The sequence below is a fragment of the Electrophorus electricus genome, chromosome 25, assembly GCF_041902795.1.
Source record: "Electrophorus electricus isolate QZ-2024a chromosome 25, ASM4190279v1, whole genome shotgun sequence".
Taxonomy (NCBI): Eukaryota; Metazoa; Chordata; class Actinopteri; order Gymnotiformes; family Gymnotidae; genus Electrophorus; species Electrophorus electricus.
In genome coordinates this window covers 14172501-14193412 of record NC_137521.1, presented here as the reverse complement: position 1 = coordinate 14193412, position 20912 = coordinate 14172501, and the positions used below count along the sequence as shown (strand labels likewise).

Below are 20912 nucleotides of genomic sequence, written 5' to 3'. Positions count from 1 at the left end.
GCCAGTTTATATGAACTACGGCTATAAAGCGCCAAGCCCAGGGAGATGGTCCCTTTACACTATATATGATGAGGAGCAACACTTATTCTTTTCTTGGACGGCTGTTTAAAAGAACTGCTTCCAATAATGCACCGTGCGGGGGATATAACAGGTTTGAGCAGCCCATGTTAAGTAGGAGCTGGCTTTTCGTAGTTGCCAACGGATTTATATTAGTCCCTTGTGTCTTTAGGTAATGTTAAATTATGATTTTTTAATTGTATTTTTAAAATAAGTCTTTTAATTGTAACTACGCCATAAAACAAGCATTCTGTTAGATATCGGGCCCCTTTGTGTACACAGACACGCGCGCGCACACGCACCCACCTACCCACCTACCCACCCACCCACACCCACACCCACACCCACACCCACACACACACCCACACACACACACACAAAAGCTACCTCTGTGGTGTTTAATCAATTTCTTATCGGCGACAAAAAGATCTATGATGAGCCCGTTGCATGAGCAGTGTATTTGGCCGATCGTGTCGTAAGAAAAATAAAGACTAGAAGAGACGAGGCATTGACCGCTCTGCAACACCGCTAGCCGTACTGCACGCTGCAAAGCTGAGACAGGAGATCTAGCGCTGTAGTTCAGCGATCTACGACTACAGTAGGCTGCGATACCCAGATCCCCAACCAATGCACTCTTTGCAGCTAAGAGTCCTGACCGTGAAATTTTTATTGTATTCTAAAATCTGCGTGTTGTCCTTCTCTACCTCGTAGCGTGGATATCGGATTGGGTTGAAGCTGCATACCTCGCGTGGGACGTTTGTATTTGGTCAGTGTCCGGGTTATTCTCATCCGAGCACCAGGGATTTACTTCCTTGCGAAGAGAAATGGATATGGAGTAATAAAAACGTACCGACGAGATGGCCAGACGTTGAACTGCAGTACTGCAAACGCTTCTAAGCTAGAACTTTTCGGGGGGGTTGGCAGTTTCGCTTCAAAATGGTACGTTGATCAATTTCATCATTATTTGCGTTGTTTCGACAGACGCGAGGCAGCGGAGCTCGCGTGCTCTGCACGCTTAAAGTGCCGAGATGGTCGCAGGAGTGCCTCGCGCTGCCCTGCTCCCAAGCTTTAGGCAGTTGCTCCGTTTCTGGCTGGTTGCTAGCCAAGCGCGAGGTTTGAGGGGAAAAGGGTCGAAATGCAGGCGTGTATTTAAGCTACAGCGCCGCGAAACGATCGAGATGCCTCGCGTTTATCCCACAGCGGAAGTTATTCGCTCTTCGCTGGCCTGAGAAACGCACGCACTCCGAAGGCCAGTTTAAAGTTCAGAGCCCGCGAGCGCAGCCGCCCGGCGGAGAGTCTACTCAGCAGAAAATGGCCGCAGCCAGAGCCGCAGGCTCGCCGGCATGAATTTGAACCACAGACCGACAGAGGCGCTCCGTCCCTGGAAGTAATCTGAGCGAGAGTGGCGCAGTTAAAGCGCCGCGGCTCTGGAGTGCCTCCGCGGAGAGTTGGTGAACACCAGCTCCGTACAAGCGCAAGGGAGCTTTGCGTAGCTTTAACGTTTGAACAAGCAAGGCCAAGTCACCTAGGCGCGGGGCAACTGTCAGTAACGTCTACTTTCCTCCAGTCAGCTGAGTTCACATTAAAGAACAGCAGGAGCGAACCCTTCCACCATACTTCAGACTTAAACAAGGAGCCAAACTGCTGTTTAACTCCGGGCTGTAACGGGCAGCTGAGGTTAAGTCTGCGATGTTTGCTGCAATATCATGATAATAACCGTGAGGAGAGAGTTCAGGTGATCCTCAGATCAGTTCGAGATCAGCTCGATATCAGCAAGGACATTTTCAGTTTATGTATATCCAGGAAGTGTCTGCCTTCCTCTTCTCTGTTTACAGATTAATAGTTTTTTTTATTGTCTACCAGTTTATGAAGGTAACTTTTGACTGAAGATCGAGGAGTTTAACTTTTTTTACTTTCAGGAGTTATTTATATTTTGTTCTGAACTGGACGTGAATATGTCTGATAGTGACATGTATTAGGTTGGGCCGCATTGCAGTTTTACGCATTTGCTTAGACATCTTTATTAATTTCGTTCTTTGCAATAATTCAAAGGACATTCGGATATTTAGGCCATGTCCGAATTTGCCAAGCCCCTTATTTGCAGACGCAGTAAAGTGCAGTATGATGCACCATTGTGCATATTAGTAAAATGTAAAAGAAATATTAGCTCCAACTTCTTTATGATCTACCCCTAGGCCGTGTTCAGATCCGTGTTTGTAGTTCGTTTTTGTGGTTTGATTGTTTTAGGTGAGCTCAGTAAGGTTCGGCTTTGTATCGTATGTAATGTGTCAGAATGGACTGTTGTTGGATTACTTAGACAAAATCCTCCTAAAGAAAGTTCTCTTAAGTAACACACAGCTTTCTTATTTCCCACTTGTGATTCTGTTACTTAGCTGACAGGCCTAACTGTGTGAAAATGTGAAATATACACTTTAGTGAACACCATGTCATTTAAATCGCTTTACAAATGTACTTCAGTCCAGTTTGATGAAGAATTCAGATTCCTGATCTGTACATTATATCAAGCGACGGATTTTGAATCTCCTTCCCCTTTGAATTTAAACCCTTTTATTGTCCAGCGGTATGTAGTTTTAAAACTTTCCGCGCTTGTCGTTAGAAGCGGCGCAGTCTGGTCGACACATTTACACCAGCATTTACTATGGGCGCGCGGCTGCTGAAACGATAGTTGCTCGCTAATATAATTAGTCATGAATGGGTGTACATGTGTACATACACGTGTACACATATGTGCGCTCTCCGCAACGTCCTCAGCGCTCGCGGTGGTCTAATCGCTGTAACACTGGCTCCAAGCGTTCAGACGTTACCGCGCTCCAAACCGGGTCGCGGCGGGAGGACAGTCTGGCGCGTGTGTACCCGGTGTTTAACTGGTCACACACGCTGCACCTGAGCTACGGAGATACAGTACCCTGCTGGTGACCATTTTGGATCAACGGCATTCCCGCCAGTTCCTGCTTCTTTAAGCCGCGCGCTGGTCTGGGATGGGCTATCTTTATAACGTCATTTCATTCCTCCCTCTTTTTCATTTTCTTCTTCTTTGATTCTTTCCCCCCCATTTCCTAAATGGAACAGATTGCCTGACACTCCACGTTTGCTCATCTTAGTTTCTACGCAAACTTGGGTCACTGTTGTCCTTTCTCTTCTGGTTTTTGGAGGGTTTATATTTTAACGGACTGGAAGTCAGAGGTGGCGATGTTGGAGGCGCCGCTGATGATGGTGACGATTAACTGTGAAACATGTTCCAGTAACTGATCGCTGGTTCGCCACTGTACTCGCCACACGCGTCATTTCAACATGATGTATTCTCCTCTCTGTCTGACTCAGGTAAACACGTTCGTTTGTTTGTTTGTTTGTTTGTTACGGATAGCGCGAGGGTCGGTGCAGGCGCGAGTCCCTGGGGGGTTAGGAGCGCCTCCGCTCGCGTCACTGCCCTGCTGGCGCACATTCACGCGCACTCGTGTATTAGTTTGCACATTAGATAGCTGTCCTACCTTAAGATTGTGGAGTTATTGCTGTATTATTCGTTACGTGATTACTGTAACTCCAGCTCACCTGTGGGCTCCGTGGGGTGGTTCGGTCATATGCTGGGAGAATAAAACCAGGAGAAAAAAGTTAGTACCAGATCGACACATTTCCACGTAAACGGACAGAACTTTTTTTTCTCCTGTATGTGAAAACTTTCGTCTTTAGTTACCACGGGTTACGCTGTTCTGCCAGATTAAGATGCATTTGATAATATTTGTATATTATTTGAATATTATATATTTGTTTTCATTTATGTATAGTAAATTGTTTTAAAGTTGAAAGGTCACATAAGGACAGTGTAGGCTAACAGAAATGGTGTTCCCTCCAGTTTGTCTTTTTTGGATCACTGACCTATTTTTACATAAGGAGTTATATCGTGCTGCAAAACAAACTTTATAATCGTACCAATTGCTTAAGCCCCGTAATGCGATATGTACAGCATTGCACATGTGATGTGTGTTTTCTCAATTATTAAAAGTAGTTTTTGATTTTATTATGTTAATGCCATAATAGTCTACATAAGGCCTGTAAAATCACGGGTTTGAACTAAAATGTAATGGAATCAATCAGAAAGATTTATGTTTATAATTTAGTTTTGTGTTTAGAACAACATTCATTACACAGAAGCTGAGAAGCTGTAAAGTTCATGCTTTAGTAAAACTGTGGTATTAACCATGGCCAATTTTCATTTTATATAGTTTGCATTTTATGTTTGAGAAGCTATTAATACTCATTTTAAAAATTAAAAATAGTGCAGGTTTGTTTTTTTGTTTTTTTGGTAGTATTCTATAATGCCATTTAAGAAAGTTGCAGTAAGGTGTGTGTGTGTGTGTGTGTGTGTGTGTGTGTGTGTGTGTGTGTGTGTGTGTGTGTATATATATATATATATATATATATATATATATATATATATATAGATATATATATAGATATATATATTCATATATATATTTTTATTTGTTTGTTTGTTTATATATATATATATATATATATATATATATATATATATATATATGTGTGTGTGTGTATATATATATATATATATATATATATATATATATATATATATATATATATATATGTGTGTGTGTGTGTATATATATATATATATATATATATATATATATATATATGTATGTGTGTGTGTGTGTATATATATATATATATGTATGTGTGTGTGTGTGTGTGTGTGTGTGTGTGTGTGTGTGTGATATATATATATATATATATATATATATATATATATATATATATATATATATGATATTCATTTATTTGTTGTCATATTTGGATGTTTTGATTTCAGAGGCCACTTTAGAAAGGTGAGTTTTTTCTGAGGATGGTATGTGGGTCAAAAAAATTGAAGCTTGAATTTTTTCATTTGGTCAATTGGCCTGTTTTCTTACTCCAAGTTCTGCAAGTTTAATGTTTAAAATGACTTAACACTGGACCTTCAGTCATTTCCAGGAAAGTGCTGTTTGAATAACGTTCAGTCTTGAGTTACGCTGGTGGAGTTTGCGTCGCGGTCTGCTATCCCACCATGTGAAACGTGCTCTGGACATAACAATGCGCTGCAGAGGAGATGTAATGAGACATAATGCAATATCATCTGTGGTACTGAGAATCAATAATCAACACCACTTTTATAGAGACAAACCGTTCTGTTCTTTAATTAATTTATTTTTCATGTTTTATGGTTGCATTTTCACGTCATGGGCATCTCAGTCCAATTCAGATTACAGTTGCCTAAGGTTTAAGAGTCAAAAGTCCAACTGTGCTGTTTTATTTAGTGTGGCACTTACAGGACCCAGTGCAGATCCAGTGTTTAATCGTAAGCATATTCACTTGGTAGATGTCTTGGAAGGTTTAGAAGAAACCATCAACACTACTGTAAAAGTCTATATCAGAATGTTTGGTCAGGTTTTGGTTATCCATATTTCTCTTCATCTTTTTGTTAAGAAATTTATTAAGAAGGTTCATAATCACTTTTTATGGTGTAAAATTTTTTAAATGTTTTACATTTTCTTTTCAATATAGTTTACAGCAAAGACAACAAAAACATATAACTAATCCATGTCATAACTGCACCCATAACCCATATCCTAACAAATCATAGCTTTTAAAGTTTTTATATTATTTACATAAAATATTTGGGTCTGCTGTGTACTAGATATGCTGTGTTTTCTGCCATGTTTTCTGTACCATGTGCTCTGTGCTCTGTATTGTGTGCTCTGTGCTGTGGGCTCTGTTGTGTGTGTTCTGTTCTCTGTGCTCTGTGCTGTGGGCTCTGTTCTCTGTGCTCTGTACTCTGCTCTGTGCTGTGGGCTCTGTTGTGTGTGTTCTGTTCTCTGTGCTGTGGGCTCTGTTCTCTGTGCTCTGTGCTGTGGGCTCTGTTGTGTGTGTTCTGTTCTCTGTGCTGTGGGCTCTGTTGTCTGTGCTGTGTGCTGTGGGCTCTGTTGTGTGTGTTCTGTTCTCTGTGCTCTGTACTGTGTACTGTGGGCTGTTCTCTATTCTCTGTTCTCTGTGCTCTGTACTGTGTGCTCTGTACTGTGTGTTCTGTTGTGTGTGCTCTGTTCTCTGTGCTCTGTGCTCTGTCCAGGCTCATAGGCTCTCACTATCCCTGGGAGCAGTAGCACCGTGGCTTGCCAGCCTTGTGCGTGTTTACTGAGTGGCACTGTGAAAATGGAGGAGGGTGGCATGCGGAGCTGTCTCCTGATGTGACCCTAAAGTATGCCATGACAGACAGAGGGAGAGAGACAGAGAACAGGAGAGGAGCAGGCAGGGTGTGTGCCAGACTCTACCACAGTCCCACTGGCAACCTGACTAGCCTCAGATGGGATCCTTGATCCCAAGGAGTGTATTGTGTACACACACACACACACACACACACACACACACACACACACACACACACATAGTACTATTGCTCCTCCAGCCTTGTGCGAAACTTACATTGCTGTACAGCAATAAATGTTGTATTGCAGGTTGCTCTTTCTTTTTCCAAGTTTTAAAGTTATATTTTGTACTATTTTTTTTTCAGGCAATTACTGTATTAACTAGTTTTTTTCATCATGGATTTTTTTAAATAGCATATTTATTTAAATAAATACATACTACCTTATTGTAGACAGTTTCCAAATTGTATGAGGTCACATTTTAGATCAAATGGTACACCCTAATAGATACATACATACATGCATACATACATACATAAATCAATAAACATGTACAAACTTATGAACCTACACAAATACAAACTTACATACATTTGTTCCCGCCAGCTCTGACGGTTGGTAATAAGCGAGCCCGTCTGCTGCGGCGAGCATATCACAGCAGATAAGAAATGGCCTGTTGAATGAACAGTTGAGTTACATTTGCTCTGCGGCTCTTCTGGAACTGGGTCATGTGGCCGCAGATCTCTAGCACAGCTGGATGCTTTTAGTGTCTTGGAGCAGGTACTGGCTAATTATCCCAGGGCATTAGAGATTTACAAATCTTAATACCACATGCATGTTGCTAGGGCCTTGACAGGGGTATCTAACTTCTTTATGTATACACATAATCCGAAACACCATTTGTTCAGTAAAGTGTTAGTCTTTTTCCTGCGAGTACAATTAAGTGTTTGGTGCCTGGCGCGGGGAGTTTGGAGCGCCCTGCTTGGAGCGTGTTTGCCAACTCTTTGCAGGCACAATGTGGAAGATTGAGATTGAATTCCCAAGTGATGGCAGCACACTGTCCTGCCCCCATTTCTCATCGATTCATTCTGTTAGTGCTGCAATTAGTCCCCTGCAGGAGAGAGCAGAGTAATGCAGAGGCCGGTGGAGCAGCAGAGCTAAAAACCCAGGCTTTGCCCGCTGAATCTTTTAGCACCTGGCTGTGTGCTGATAGTAGTTTGGCATGGCTCAGACGTGGTCTCATGTTTTTCACATTTTCCAGTAATTTGAAATTGAAATAGTATCTGTAGCTTGTGTGAACTGTTATTTTAAATCCGAGCAGTGACCCATTTGTTTGTTGCTGTAGTGATTTTTTTTTTTTTAATGAACACAAACTTTTTTTTACTTAAAACATAACAATTGTACAATTACACACATGTTGGCCTTTGTCTCAGCATTCATATTTTTAATTATTCTCTCCCACGGTTGTTCTTGGTCTCTGTGACGTTATGGTATGTCTGTGCTGTGTGTGTTATTGCCACCCTCACTAGGCACTTGTCTTCATCAGTGCTCATGCCTCTCCACACTCGGCCGTGCTGTCTAAAGTGTCCCTGCTGCTAATCTCAGATCGCCAGGCCATTATAACACCTCTTCTAACCCTGACTCTCTCATGGGCTACTGTGCGTGTGTGAATGTGTGCGTGTGTGAATGTGTGCGTGTGTGCGTGTGTGTGTGAGTGCGTGTGTATGTGTGTGTGTGTGTGTGTGTGTGCGTGCGAGTGCGTGTGTGTATGTATGTGTGTGTGTATGTGTGCGTGTGTGAGACCTGCAGGCCCCCCTTCCTTCTGACATGGCTGAGTGGTGCAGTCATGCTAGTGTCCCTGCCGTTTTGAAGCACTCTGCGTCAACACGTTAATTAAGATATTTTGATTTCCCTGCTCCTCCTGAGCCTTAAACCAACTGTCATTTCTCAAATCATTTTTTTTCTTTTAGATATTTATTTACTGATGTATGCCAGAAAGCTGTCAGGAGCGTTAAAAAACCCCAACATGACTGAAGTCATAAGTAGAGCACTGACTTTGATGTTTCAGCCCTCATGGCTGTGTGATTGTCTCAGAGAGGGAGAGGGGAGACAGTGGGGTACTGGGGTGGGGGTGTGTGAAAACTGGCCACAGTTATAAAACCCGTGGCCCCTGGCATGTGCAGAGGACACCGTGCAGCCTGTGTTGCAGATGTCTGTGGAAGGTTGGCTTCATTTCCTATCGCACCCTGGGTCCTCGGCCGGGAGCATGGTGAGCCACGCTAAATATTTACATTACAAAGGCACATTTGGACATCACCTGAGCATGCAGCGTCCTGCGTGCCTATGCCAGGAGATTGAGGGGGAGGCTTTCTGGCAGGGTTTTAAAAAAAATTTCTCCCCCTATCCAGAAACGACATGATGCGGTAATTGCTCCCCTGTGTAGCTTGAACGATGCTTGCGAGGTTGCAGCCAAACGATGTGCATATGAGCCCTGAAGTAGTGAGGTTTTGTATTCGGAACAGGGCAGTACCTGCAGTAAGACCTGGCGAACCTGAGAGCTGGATATGAACTCGTGGCTTTCACACACTGAGAGATAGTGAGAATCCTTTGGCGTGAGCGGTCACTTCGTGTGTTTAGACGTGCGATTTTTCTCATTCAAAACCTGCATGCTTGGTCTGCTTGGTTTGCGTGTCCCGCGGCAGGCGGAGCTGTGCTGCGCGGGCTGTCTGGGGCAGGTTCCAGCTGGACACTGATCAAGTGCCTCAGTGCTGGCGTGGCAGGTTCCAGCAGGGCTGTTTATTCAAACGCTTTGCGTACGTACCTCTGCTCCTCGGCCACTGGCTCCTGCCCCCACACCCACCCCACTCCTGCCCTGCGGGAGCTCTGGTTACCGGGAGGCGTGTGGGACCAGTTTGCGGGCTTAACAGTCCATGACATATTTCCAAATGAGATTATTTATGTAAATATTTGTAAATGTGTCTGCTGTTTGGCAACAAATAACAGGAGTGCAAATGTGTTATCTGAAGATTTTTATCCTCATTTGAACTCATTTTTATGCTTTTTAAATGTTTTTATTTTTCTCCTCCCATAACTGCTCATTTTTCAGGGCTGTGATGATTTTTTTAAAACAAAAACAAACACCTCAGTTCATTTTTGAACTGTTTGTTTTTGTAACATGAGTAAATGAAAAGGGATTCTGTGTGTTTTCTGTCTGATGGCAGAGAAACTGCACACTGCACTGTAGTTTGTGTCTAGTCTTAGAATCTCAGGCAAAGCTGCAATTCACAGGACTCCATTTATTGTTTTCAATATGAGGAAATGCACTGATGTTAAAGACAGGATGGCAAGACAGAAATACTGTACATTTGTTCATTTATGGTAATGCCCTAATTAACTAGACCAGAAAGTTCAGGACATTCTGTGATTTTATTACACCTCTTGCTTCTTTCTGCATACTGAGGCGTCCCGGGCGTGGCGGAGGTTATGGAAGCGCACTGTGCCACCTTGCGGGGGTTAGTTTAGCTCTTGTTCATGGTGCGGGGGGAGGATGGTCCTCTGAGCTCTGACTGTGAATCCAGCAGCCAGAGTTTCAGCCCCTGCAATGCGAACAGCACACTGCTGTCTGCGAGGAGTCATTCGGGGTCCTCGGGGACCGGCAAAGCAGATTTACCCCTTCTTTTAAACTTATTTTTATAGGTAAGAAGATTCTTTAAAAAAAAAAAAAAGGACTATTTTTAGCATGAATTATTTTGAACTTCCGTGTGCTAACAAATATGTTAAGTAGACTTTCGGCAGCTAAAAGGAGATTACAGTCCCCAAAAGTGCTGTTAGGAAACAAACAAACAAACAAACAAACACAATCAGTGTTCTTCAGTCTCCTTTTAATCATTCTTTAAGAAGTGCATAATGGGTGTTGAGCGTTACCCTCTGCTAAGCATAAAATACTGTCACTTATCAACCAGCATCTGCAGCTCTCCAGAAACAGTGTCTGAGCAGCAGAGTGCACCACTGAATCAGGCGTTTCTGTCCAGTGTGCTACGACTGTAATACCGAGCGCCCTTCATGGGAACAGGAGTCACCAGCCACAATCACACTATTGATAATAGGAATAATAATTTTTGTTGCAGTAATATTTCATATTTGCCCTTTGGCTTCACTGATGTAAACTGTGTCTGGCTGTATGTTGAGGTGACCAGCCACTAGCGGATCCTTTCAGGAGGGAGGTTTCTGGAATGTATACTTCTAGACTTCTCACTGTGCTTCCAGAGTAACTGATCAAAGCCATTTTTACAGACTGGAACTCATAATTGTGGAAGACTTGATTATGTGACACTGGAAGTGCACTCTTCCAGTACTGATTTTTTTTTTTTTTTGAAGCTTCATCGTTTATTGATCAGCGCAATGTGTTGGAACTGTGTGGTATTGCAGGGCTACTGGGAATGCCACTGTCCATGTGTTCTCAACGCTGTGTGTGGGTGTGGGTGGGTGTGGGTGGGTGTGGGTGGGTGTGTGTGGTGTGGGTGGGTGTGGTGTGGGTGGGTGTGGGTGTGGGTGGGTGTGGTGTGGGTGGGTGTGGGTGTGGGTGGGTGTGTGTGGGTGGGTGGGTGGGTGGGTGGGTGGGGGTGGGTGGGGGGTATCTGAGTTGCAGCTGGAGCAGCTCGTTCTGTAATGGAGACTCTCCAAGATAAGCGACTGGCCTTTTTCCCCACTGCTACAGTGACTGTAGGCGAAGGCCAGCCGCCCCAGGGGCCCGACGCCGGTTGGGCTTCCTGCCCCTGGCTGCAGTGCTGGCTGTGATGGGATGGGAGGACAGTCTCTTTCATGCCAGACTTGGGGTTGAACAGCCTGGATGGCTGCAACTACTCTGACCTACTGAACCTGTCAAAGCACCTGTATTGCATATTGAATAACTATATTGCACACTGTATTGTGTGGTAAGCATTGTAAAAATATGTGATGGGAGTTAACACCTATTGGTAAGTTGGATTTTCACCCATATTGCAATATTCTGTTTGCTGGTTGAGGGATGGGGCAATTATAAAGTGATTTATTCCAACTTTATTTGGTAAACTCATGTAACCCCCCCCCCACCCCATGCTAGGTGCAAGTTGGGACATAGCCTCTTTTCACAAAGTAAAGTGTCTGATAGATTGTAAAAGTCACAGAGAGAGAGTTCACACAGTTCTAATGCAGGTCCACTGGGGCTGACATGCATTGTTCATTGTTCAGTTGACTTGCTCTGGCTTTAATTTGGTTTTGCTCGAACTTGAAATAGCCTGAAACCTGTAGCATACCTGCACTGGCAGTGGCCTGCTTGTGTTTATCCGCATTTAAAACACTGTCTCTTTATCCGAGGCCCCAGGACTTCAGGCATATTATCTGACTTCATGTGGCAGCCTTCAAAGTATCGAATGTCTTTGTTGGAAACTTAAGTAAACATTAAAATGTTTATGTAGTGTAATCTCTTCCTCAAAAAGACAATGTGACAGAAAGCATTATGAACACACACTGTCCCATACCTGAGCTTCTAACATGTCAACATCGGCGCGTGATGGAGGTTAGCAACCGGATGCGCAGAGTTTGGCTAACGGCAGATTGATCTCAGAGTGCCAAGCATAAAGCAGTGTCGTATTATGAATGTCTGTCATCACTCCTGAGTTTCTGAGAGAGCGAGAGAATAAGAGTGAGAGAGACAGCGCCATTAAGGACATGCTTGCGCTCTTCTCTGTCAGAGATACAGTTCGTCCGACACAAGCCGAGTGACCACAGGTTGACCATGGAGAGGGACAGGCAGGGTAGTGCGTGCACTTATCCACACTGATATAAACCCAAACACGTCGTCAGTGGTATTTTGAGAAATACAAACTGGAACGTCCCCATATTTGACTGAACTGTCAGTGAACCTCTGATGACATACTTAGGGTAATATTTTCAGTATAAGTAGGTGGGCATTTCTTAGTTCAGGCTGATGCCTGCTTTTTTAGCTAAAGCTGTGTAATTTCATGGCTGATTATTAGCAGGTTAGCACATTATGTAGTTTATTGTGTGTTTTTGTGCATATTTGGGTGTGTCCAGGGGTATAGACGCTCTCTGTGTTATAAGATGCCTGGGGTGTTCATATATCTGCAAATTTAGTGTTATGCGTGTTAACTCATTATTTATATATATATATATATATATAGTGGTGTTCCAACTGAAATGCCCACATGCATGTTCACAAATCTTAGCTGCTGGGACAGGCTGCACTTTACAGTGTGAATTCGGTTCAGGGTGGGTGATTCTTATCTTTACCACTACTAGGACCCGTTTGGATTCAAGGAACATACGAGCTTCACCTTAGTCTTGTTCTACTTAGTTTTAAGTTAACAAGTTCATGTACAATATATTTAACTTTTTATTGTACAGTATTCAAACTGGCTAAAACTTAAATGCGTTGGCAACATTGTAACAGAATACAGCCATGACAGTAAAGCTTCTTCAAATATAGAGACAGTAAATGAGAGCTAGTCTTCCTCAACCAAAGCCTTTTCATTCCTCCCTCCGTCTCTCTACTGTCTGGCTCTGAAGCCCACACATGTGCGTCCAGCCTAGACATTGGTTAAACGCTCTCAAATGTGTCTCCAAAACAGAAAAATTACAGTCAAATTGCGAGGGCACTCTGGCCCATTTTTGTGTGTTTTGGAGGATGTGGTACTATTGATCTTCTGAACTCACCTAAAGCAACTCCATCACAACATGTGTGCTACATGCTTATCCTACACTCACAGAAATACCAAAAAATGCAGGAGCGGGAACGCATTTTTCTTTGCTGAAGGGTTTGTTTGCAACTGTTCTGTCTGATAAATTATAGTTTTTTTTTCTCCATTCAGAAACTTCAACAGAACAGTTTAACTGTTGAAAAGAGGGACTGAGGTGGTCTGTGGTCAGAGATAATTATAGAGGAAGCATATCTGTAGTTGGACTATAGAGCTCAGACTGTCATCCTTTCCAAAGCTCCCTCTCTCCCTCTCTCTATCTCTCTCTTTCTCTCTCTCTCTCTCTCCCTCTCTCTATCTCTCTGTCTCACACACATACACAAACACACCCACAATGGATCCTGCACTCTCAACCTCTCTCTCTCTCTCCCTCTCTCTCTCTCTCTCTTTCTCTCTCTCTCTCTCTCCCTCTCTCTATCTCTCTGTCTCACACACATACACAAACACACCCACAATGGATCCTGCACTCTCAACCTCTCTCTCTCTCTTTCTCTCTGTCTCTCTCTCTCTCTCTCTCTCTCTGTCTTTCATTTTGTTGACTTACTTTTTTCTTTCTTTCTTTTTTTTTGGTGTGCTCATGTTGTTCTCGCTCTCATCTTCCGATGAATGTGGGAGAGGCAGATGTGCCCCAGGACAGAGCACAGTGTGTCTATTCATTTGGGCTTTTGACTTTATGGTGACGCTTCGAGAGCATACTGCTGTTCAGCTCTCACACAACCCACACTGTCCTCTCATCCTATAGAACACACACACACACACACACACACATATACACATACATACACACACACACGTTGGCACAGATCAACAGACGTCAGCAGTGTCAGAGCTGAAAGACACGGAGAGCATGTAAGGAAGAAGCTACGGGGCTCAGAGATGTGTGTGTGTGTGTGTGTGTGTGTGTGTGTGTGTGTGTGTGTGTGTGTGTGTGTGTGTGTGTGTGTGTGTGTGTGTGTGTGTGTGTGTGTGTGTGTGTGTGTGTGTGTGTGTGTGTGTGTGTGTGAGGGCACACACTACAGGCCCAGACAGAGATCTCTAAGAATGAGAGTCAAAGCCAACCAGCACAGCGTTAGAAACAGAGGAGGACACGTCAACGCTGGGCTATGACCTGATCTGACTCTGGTACCGCGTGCGCAGCAGAACTAGGGCAGCTGCCTTGCCGCGCCTCCCTGCTTCTGCTCTAATACGTCTTCACACTGCTGCCCAACTGTTGCCTCATAATTTGATCTATCACTGATTGAGCTGTTTAACGTCCTGCGTAAACTACTTTGAGAGCCTTGATGAGTCTAAAGGCAATTTGATGAACAAGTTGGGAAGTTTGGAAAGGCAAGAACTAGCACACCTGCAAACGAAAACAAATGAAAATCTTCTGTGGGGATCTGTAGGATTTCCGCATTTCAGGGCGCTGTGCAGCACCGTACGAAACGGAGACATGATTCAGAGGTTGGTGTGTATGATTAACCAGAGAGAATGACTTCGCCTTTAAGATAAACAGTTATTGCTTCCCCTGCATAGGTCACCACCATGTGCATTAGAAGTCTGCTGAAGTTTCTCTGCAGACACATGAATGGAGTTTGTCCAATGAGAATGAAGCTTACTGTCCATGTGTCCCACTGGCCAATGAGAGCAGAGTCACACAATGGATAAACCCACACCAGTGAACCCTTGGTGTGACATGTTTTAAGATTGCACTGGTTTGACTGAAATTTTTTGGTTTTCTGGAAGATCATGTCAATACCATAATTCATTAAAAAAATTAAAAAAAAACATTCATTAACATAAGACAGCTTTCTGAATCAGTGATTCAGAAATATTGTGCAGCCTGTTGTGCAATCATTAAAGTTGTCAATTTGGCTCACAGAGGCTTGAAGATACTGCCTAGTCAGTAGTTTGAAAATAATAAAACTTAATAATAATAATAATAATAATAATAACACAATAATAATAATAATAATAATAATAATTATTATTATTATTTCGGAACTTTCCTAGGGTGTGTTCATACTTGTACTTCGATTCCCTTGGTCCGGACTAAACAAAGAATTATACGTTATAATTGAACCAAAATAGGTTTTGAAATAAGTGGCGTAAGACGTATGTATGATAGTGGGCTTGGTGCTCTTCTCGGGGTTGTGTTTACCTTGTGGTAGAATGAATAAAGGAGTCAAAACAGCACCAGAATTCCTCCACTGCACATCCCAAAGAAGGAACACTGTAACGAGAAGACCACGTACGTTTCCAATACTTCAAAGGAAAGGCATCAGAATTCGTTAAGAAACGAACCTATCTGGTCAGTCAGTCTCAGTCTGCTTATTTGGTGCACCAGCATTCATAAGCATTCTCACTCTCTCTAACGAACCGCACTAACAGAGCAATCGCACAAGGGTTCGTCTTAATCGAACCAAAGCTACCAAGTCTGAAAGCACCCTTAAACACCCTTAAACAATCTTAAACACCCTTAAACACTGCTGGTGGCACTGCTGTGTTCCTGGAGAGAAGTCTCTACCAATCAGATGGGGTTGCATCCAGCACTGTGAGAAAACTGGCATAACAAAAATATGCAACCTAAAGAGTCATTCAGAGAAACTGCTGTAGAGTAGGTTTAGTAAAGTTTTAAGGACTCCAGAGAAGACCCAAGGCCAACCACAGGCGCTCAAAGCTGTTCAGTGCAAATAAAATTGTTCCCTGTTTTCTTCAGATAAGTTCCCATTGAAGCAGGCCAACAGCCTCTCGGGGAGGGGCCTCCCATTCCCGCCCTGAATGGGACGCTGACGGGAGACACTGTGATGGGATTCTCCTCCCTCTGAAAGTTTACAGGGAGGGGCACTAAAGAAGACACTCGAAACGTGGGTCAGGAAGATTAGCCGACTCACACATTATGAAATTGACCGGAACCAAGGGAACAAATAAGAGGGAAGTTCTTCTTACTTCTTTTTGTCTTTTTTTTGGTATTTTATTTATGAGTTCTTGGCATGGGGATTGAGGGGGTAACATACTGAAATGTTTTCCAACAGATCCCTTTTACATATAGTTATAAATAACAAATAAAGGAAAATTTAGAAAAGGCTAAAACATACAGCTGATTAGAGTAAGCTAATAGTTCCTTATGGTGAACGTTCTCTTCCCAGGTCAGTGATAAGGTAGGACGTCCTTGAGCACTCTAGAGTTCAACTCAGTTCAGAGTTCAAGCACACTCCCTCCCATCCAGATTTACAGATGGTGCTTTTAAAATTCCCATCATCCCTCTGTAGTCAAGTTCTCCTGGTGTGGTTTGGGGATTCCTTCGTTGAGGGCTGTGGCAACATCTTGGATCAAACTGTTGCGCTCTTGAGGTGTTCTTGATGTTTTTTTTGAGATCTGCTCTGGATCTGCACTGAAGCAGACCGAAGAATCCCACACCACATTCCCCTAGTGAAGATGTGGGAAGTGACCCAGGCGTCTGAAGACTACGTCTTTAACCTTTGGCTTAATAAAGGGGATAAAGTGGGACGGATGAGAGTCAACATGTCCTGAAATTCAGTTCTGACTCTTAAATAATTGAAAGACTCCTCTTTTGCAGCTGATCAATTATTCATCCCATTTGAAAGTAAATTTAATTTGATTTGGTCTCTTATGATGTGCCCCCCTGGCAGAGAGAGAGAGGGAGGGAGACCTAGTTCATTTCCCCTGGACTCTCCAGAATTAGAACTGTGCCGTCAGTGGTCTTGGAGCTCAAGCTAAATTCACTTATGGGCCTGATGTAATTAAGCCAAGAGAGAGACAGAGTTGGAGTGCAGACCCGAGCTCTCAGTGTCCGCCTCAGGTCCCAGACCACAGCCGTACTGGGTCACAGACCGGCACTGGACCCAACCCACAGCCATACTGGGCCACAGACCGGGTTGTGGCCCCACAGCCGTACTGGGCCACAGACTGGGCACTGGGCCCAAACATTCCACAGACCCTCCATCACCATCTCTTAATTAGCTACTCTCAGCAGGACAAGTCAGATAACCTGCTTGGCCATGCTGGGAGACCTGCCCCAGGGTTGATCCTGGAGCACTTGAGAGCCCGCGTGGAGCCGTCTGGAGTGCCAGTGGGGCTTCTCTTTGCTCGGAAATAATAAGTTGTTCTTGACCTTATTTTCAAATGCTGAAAGGAAATGCTGTGGCGATGTAGGAAAAACACACATTCGCCTGTTGTACTATGTTTGTTTGTTAGCTTGCTTTCGTATGCACAAGCGCTCCATCACCAGGCCGTGGGTGCTGGCATGGGGCTGCTGTTTGTGGAGTGGTTTCTACATCACCCAGCTCTGTTTCGGTTGTGTTTCCCAGGCTGGCTATGCAGTCGTTGGCTCCTTTTTACAGACAGGCTTTAAATAGCTGTTCAGACGATGTGATGGGGTTGGACCTTGGACTTGGACTTAGGCTGCGTTCCTTATTAGCGTGGACCCACACAGTTCTGGGTCCCCCTGTTGCTTTCCTATGTCTTCTTGGGGCACTGCGCTGTGTTGTTAAAATGAATGTCACGTGATATTTTGTAAGACAAAAGGTGCTTTGCTAGTACATGTTTCAGATCGCTGGGAGTTCTCTTCCACAGTACAACTGGTGCATTTGAAGTTCTGTGTACACTTCCAAAACAGGAATGTGTGCTGTTTGCAGATCAGTTTACGCTTCTCTTGTACATTGACAGAGACCTACGCACAATAACAACTTCACAACATACAGAGAGTTGGCCCACATAAATGTAGCGGGCTATATATGCTTGCCATACTGTTTGTAATTTCATATCTAGTCCTGAGGTGTTAAAAACATCCTTTGTGTTTTCTGTGTATAAGCTTACGCATTTCAGTTTTGCCTCGAGCTTGAAAACTCTGTCCATCTTCGAGCTGCATCTGAAAAATCACATCACTGGTATGGCCTTCAGAGCCAAAGACCACAGTCCCATGTCTGCTGCTGTTTCCACGTCATTTCCTTTTCCTCACTGCACTCAGAGGGAAATCCCTTGTGCAACATCAGTGTGGGATCTGATGAGGCTCCGACTAAAAGCAGGCAGACAGTCCTGTTGTCCAAACAGCTGGGGACATGTAGTAACGTTAACACACACACACACACACACACACACACACATACAGACAGTGCTGCAGAGATGAAGTCAGGCTGTCATTGGCAGCATGCTCTCTTCCTCAGTATCCGGGCTTCAGCAGACCTCGGCGATCAGCGTGATTGAAAGTGTGTGAGCGTTTGAGGTAAAGCTTTAACGGGATGCGCCAGAAACTCTTCTGCGCTGCGGTGAACAGTCTAGGGGAGCAAACCCAGTTTGGGAAGAACAAACCAGAGAATAAGAAACATCTCCGTGTGTGGAGAGCTTTTGTCAGATTTGAAAATTATGTATCTGTGTGTGTGTGTGTGTGTGTTTCACAATGAAAGGCACAATAATTAATTTACTGCCACTTGTCTCTGTCTTCAGTGTCTCTCTGCTCACTCTTCCAATAGAGATGGACGCTCTATCACAATCTGGAAGTAACTGGCTGTTCTTTTTTTAAAAAGCCATCTGTATGATTTTTTTTTTTAGAGGACAGTTTTTCTTTTTTCCTTTTTTTTTTATTTAGCTTCAGACTTTTCATGCCGTGAGTTTCACTTAACGTTAACATTTTCCATGTAAATTTGATTCACAGAAGAAAATCTAAGTCCCCCTGTTCATGCTGAAGACATACAGACTGTTCATCACACAGTAGTATCTAATCACAGTGTCCTGATGGTTTTTGGTGTTCATTGAAAATAAAGTTAATGTATGCCTGGTCTGAACAAATTGTATGAAAGTTAATTAGTGCAGAACAAAATACACTCTTAATGGCAATTTGTTCTCTTACCAGTTTACCTGTAGAATCCAAACTGGGCATAATGGTATTTCAAAAAGAAATGGACTTGAAGAGAATTCTAATTAAACCTAGTTGGGGTTTGCAGTCCTTGTGTATATTCGAGATGTCAAAGAGACACAGGATGTGTAAGCCCATATGGGAGCGTGTACACTCTTGTGTTCTCCTGTGAGGAGTGAGTACTCTTGTAAGCAGTGTGCTCTCTTGTAGGTAGTTTGTGCTGCTCTAGGCAGCATATATACTCTTGTAGGAAGCATATATACATATATAGGACTCTTCTGTCCCCCTGTAGGGAGTATATATATGTACTCATGCAGGGACTGTATCCTCCTCCACTGAACCTCTGTGAGCGTGTCCCTTCCCTGGGAATGGAGACGTGATGACCTCTGTCAACTGACCATTGCAGCCATGTGGATCCTAGAACAGATCTTAAGATGGTGTCAGTAGGACTGCTTCCTTGGGGGGTGTGGGGGTTTATCTTGGAGATAAAGAGAGAGACAGATGGAGAGGGACGCAGAGCAATGTACAGTGAGATACAGTGAGGGAGGGGTTGCGGGGGCCAGGCAGAGCGAGACCACAGTCTCTGAGTGACCAGGTGAGCCTCTCTAATCCCACATAATGGATTTCTGTTGTCCTGTATGATCAGGTCAGAGCTCAAGTGGAGGGATTGCACTGCATTTCCCATAAAGCTCACCACCCTGATTTACTCTTTGTCTCTCCCTCTGTGTGTGTCTCTCTCTGTTTCTCTCTCTCTCTCTCTCTCTCTCTCTCTCTCTCTCTCTCTCTCATTTTTTTCTCTATAGGCATTAATTAATATAGTCACCTGATTAAAGCATGTTAAGAATTTGATAAATCACACTGTAGCTATTGTAGTGCTGCCCAAGCACTTCCTGTTTTAGGGTGCAGTTCATTCAGGTATGTTCAGAAGAGAACTATGACCCTCCCCCAGTAAAGCCCTACACCGATGTCATACAGGATGCTGCATTACAAATCTGTAATCCAATACCATGTAATACTCCTACAAAATCTAGAATGGCATCCATGGCTCGGGTTTACCGGGAGTGATATTGATTTGACGCGGGGTTCTCTGTGGCTGTCTCTTGTTTCAGAGGACCGGTGTATTGGGGCGGCGTAAGTGATGCTTTTGTTTCAAGTGTAGCAGTACACCTGCTCAGGTAGAATGGTAACGCAGCCAGGGGTTAAAGCTGCCAGATCTGTTCCCACACTGGGAGGCCTGTGTCTTCTTGGCCTAAAGCTGTGTGTGTCTGTGTGTGTGCGTGTGTAGGTTAAACAGGTTCAGCAAGACTTTCAGATGCCAGTATGCCTTTAAGTCACAGTGTACGTGAGCTTCTAATAATCACCTGAAATCATTAAAAATATCACCATAAATCACAAATAATAAGCATTTAATGAAATTCATTATTTGAAATTAACTACTGTACATACAGGTATTTTTCACTAAAAGTAATTAAAGTCATTTTAGCTACCGTAGGTGGTTTTGTGTCTTTTGTCAGATGCAGAAATGCTCCTAATATGTCCTGTTATAACGACCGCGATGCTTTGTATGGTAATGAAGGACAAGATAAACACGTCAGCAGTTCTCAGGCCAAACTTTTAGCAGCTAATATCAGTAACACCAGGACGATTAAATGCAATCTAATCATTTGCTATAAATAAAAGACCTCAATATGTTGTACATTTTTGGCGTCACTTAAAACATAAGCTCATCACTCAAGCAGCTTATTATGGAGTCTGTAGTAATTAAAAATTGTTCAGCGGAGTAGCGTTTAGATTCACTAATTTGATGTGATGAGAGGCTAATTGGATGTGATGATAAGATGAAAAGATCTATCACTGTAAAACAGAAACTGGATTTTCTCGGTAGGTAAACTTGTGTGTTATATTTACAAATGAATTGTGTGTATGTCAATTTCAAATATACTATACTATTATGCTATTCATATTGTGTGTGTGTGTGTACACAATACGAATACTATTTTATATTTAAATATATATATATATATATAT

At 43.3% G+C, this 20912-nt stretch overlaps 1 protein-coding gene across 15 annotated transcripts in view; it reads left to right on the top strand.

The window, feature by feature from the left end:
- The first annotated feature begins 466 nt into the window (after positions 1–466).
- nfic (nuclear factor I/C) overlaps positions 467–20912 on the top strand; it is a 113832-nt gene continuing 93386 nt past the window's right edge. For 9 of the 15 annotated variants that reach the window (XR_014119828.1, XR_014119825.1, XR_014119827.1 and 6 more), the window contains exon 1: positions 470–996. Coding sequence is in view for 2 of the 15 variants with exons in the window: in XM_035522184.2 (XP_035378077.2) it covers positions 3370–3399 (30 nt within the window). In the remaining 13 variants the exon portion in view is untranslated. Of the gene's footprint in view, positions 997–2909; positions 3400–20912 lie in introns of those variants that run through there. The other 6 variants (XM_081707283.1, XM_081707284.1, XM_035522186.2 and 3 more) reach the window with 6 other exon arrangements.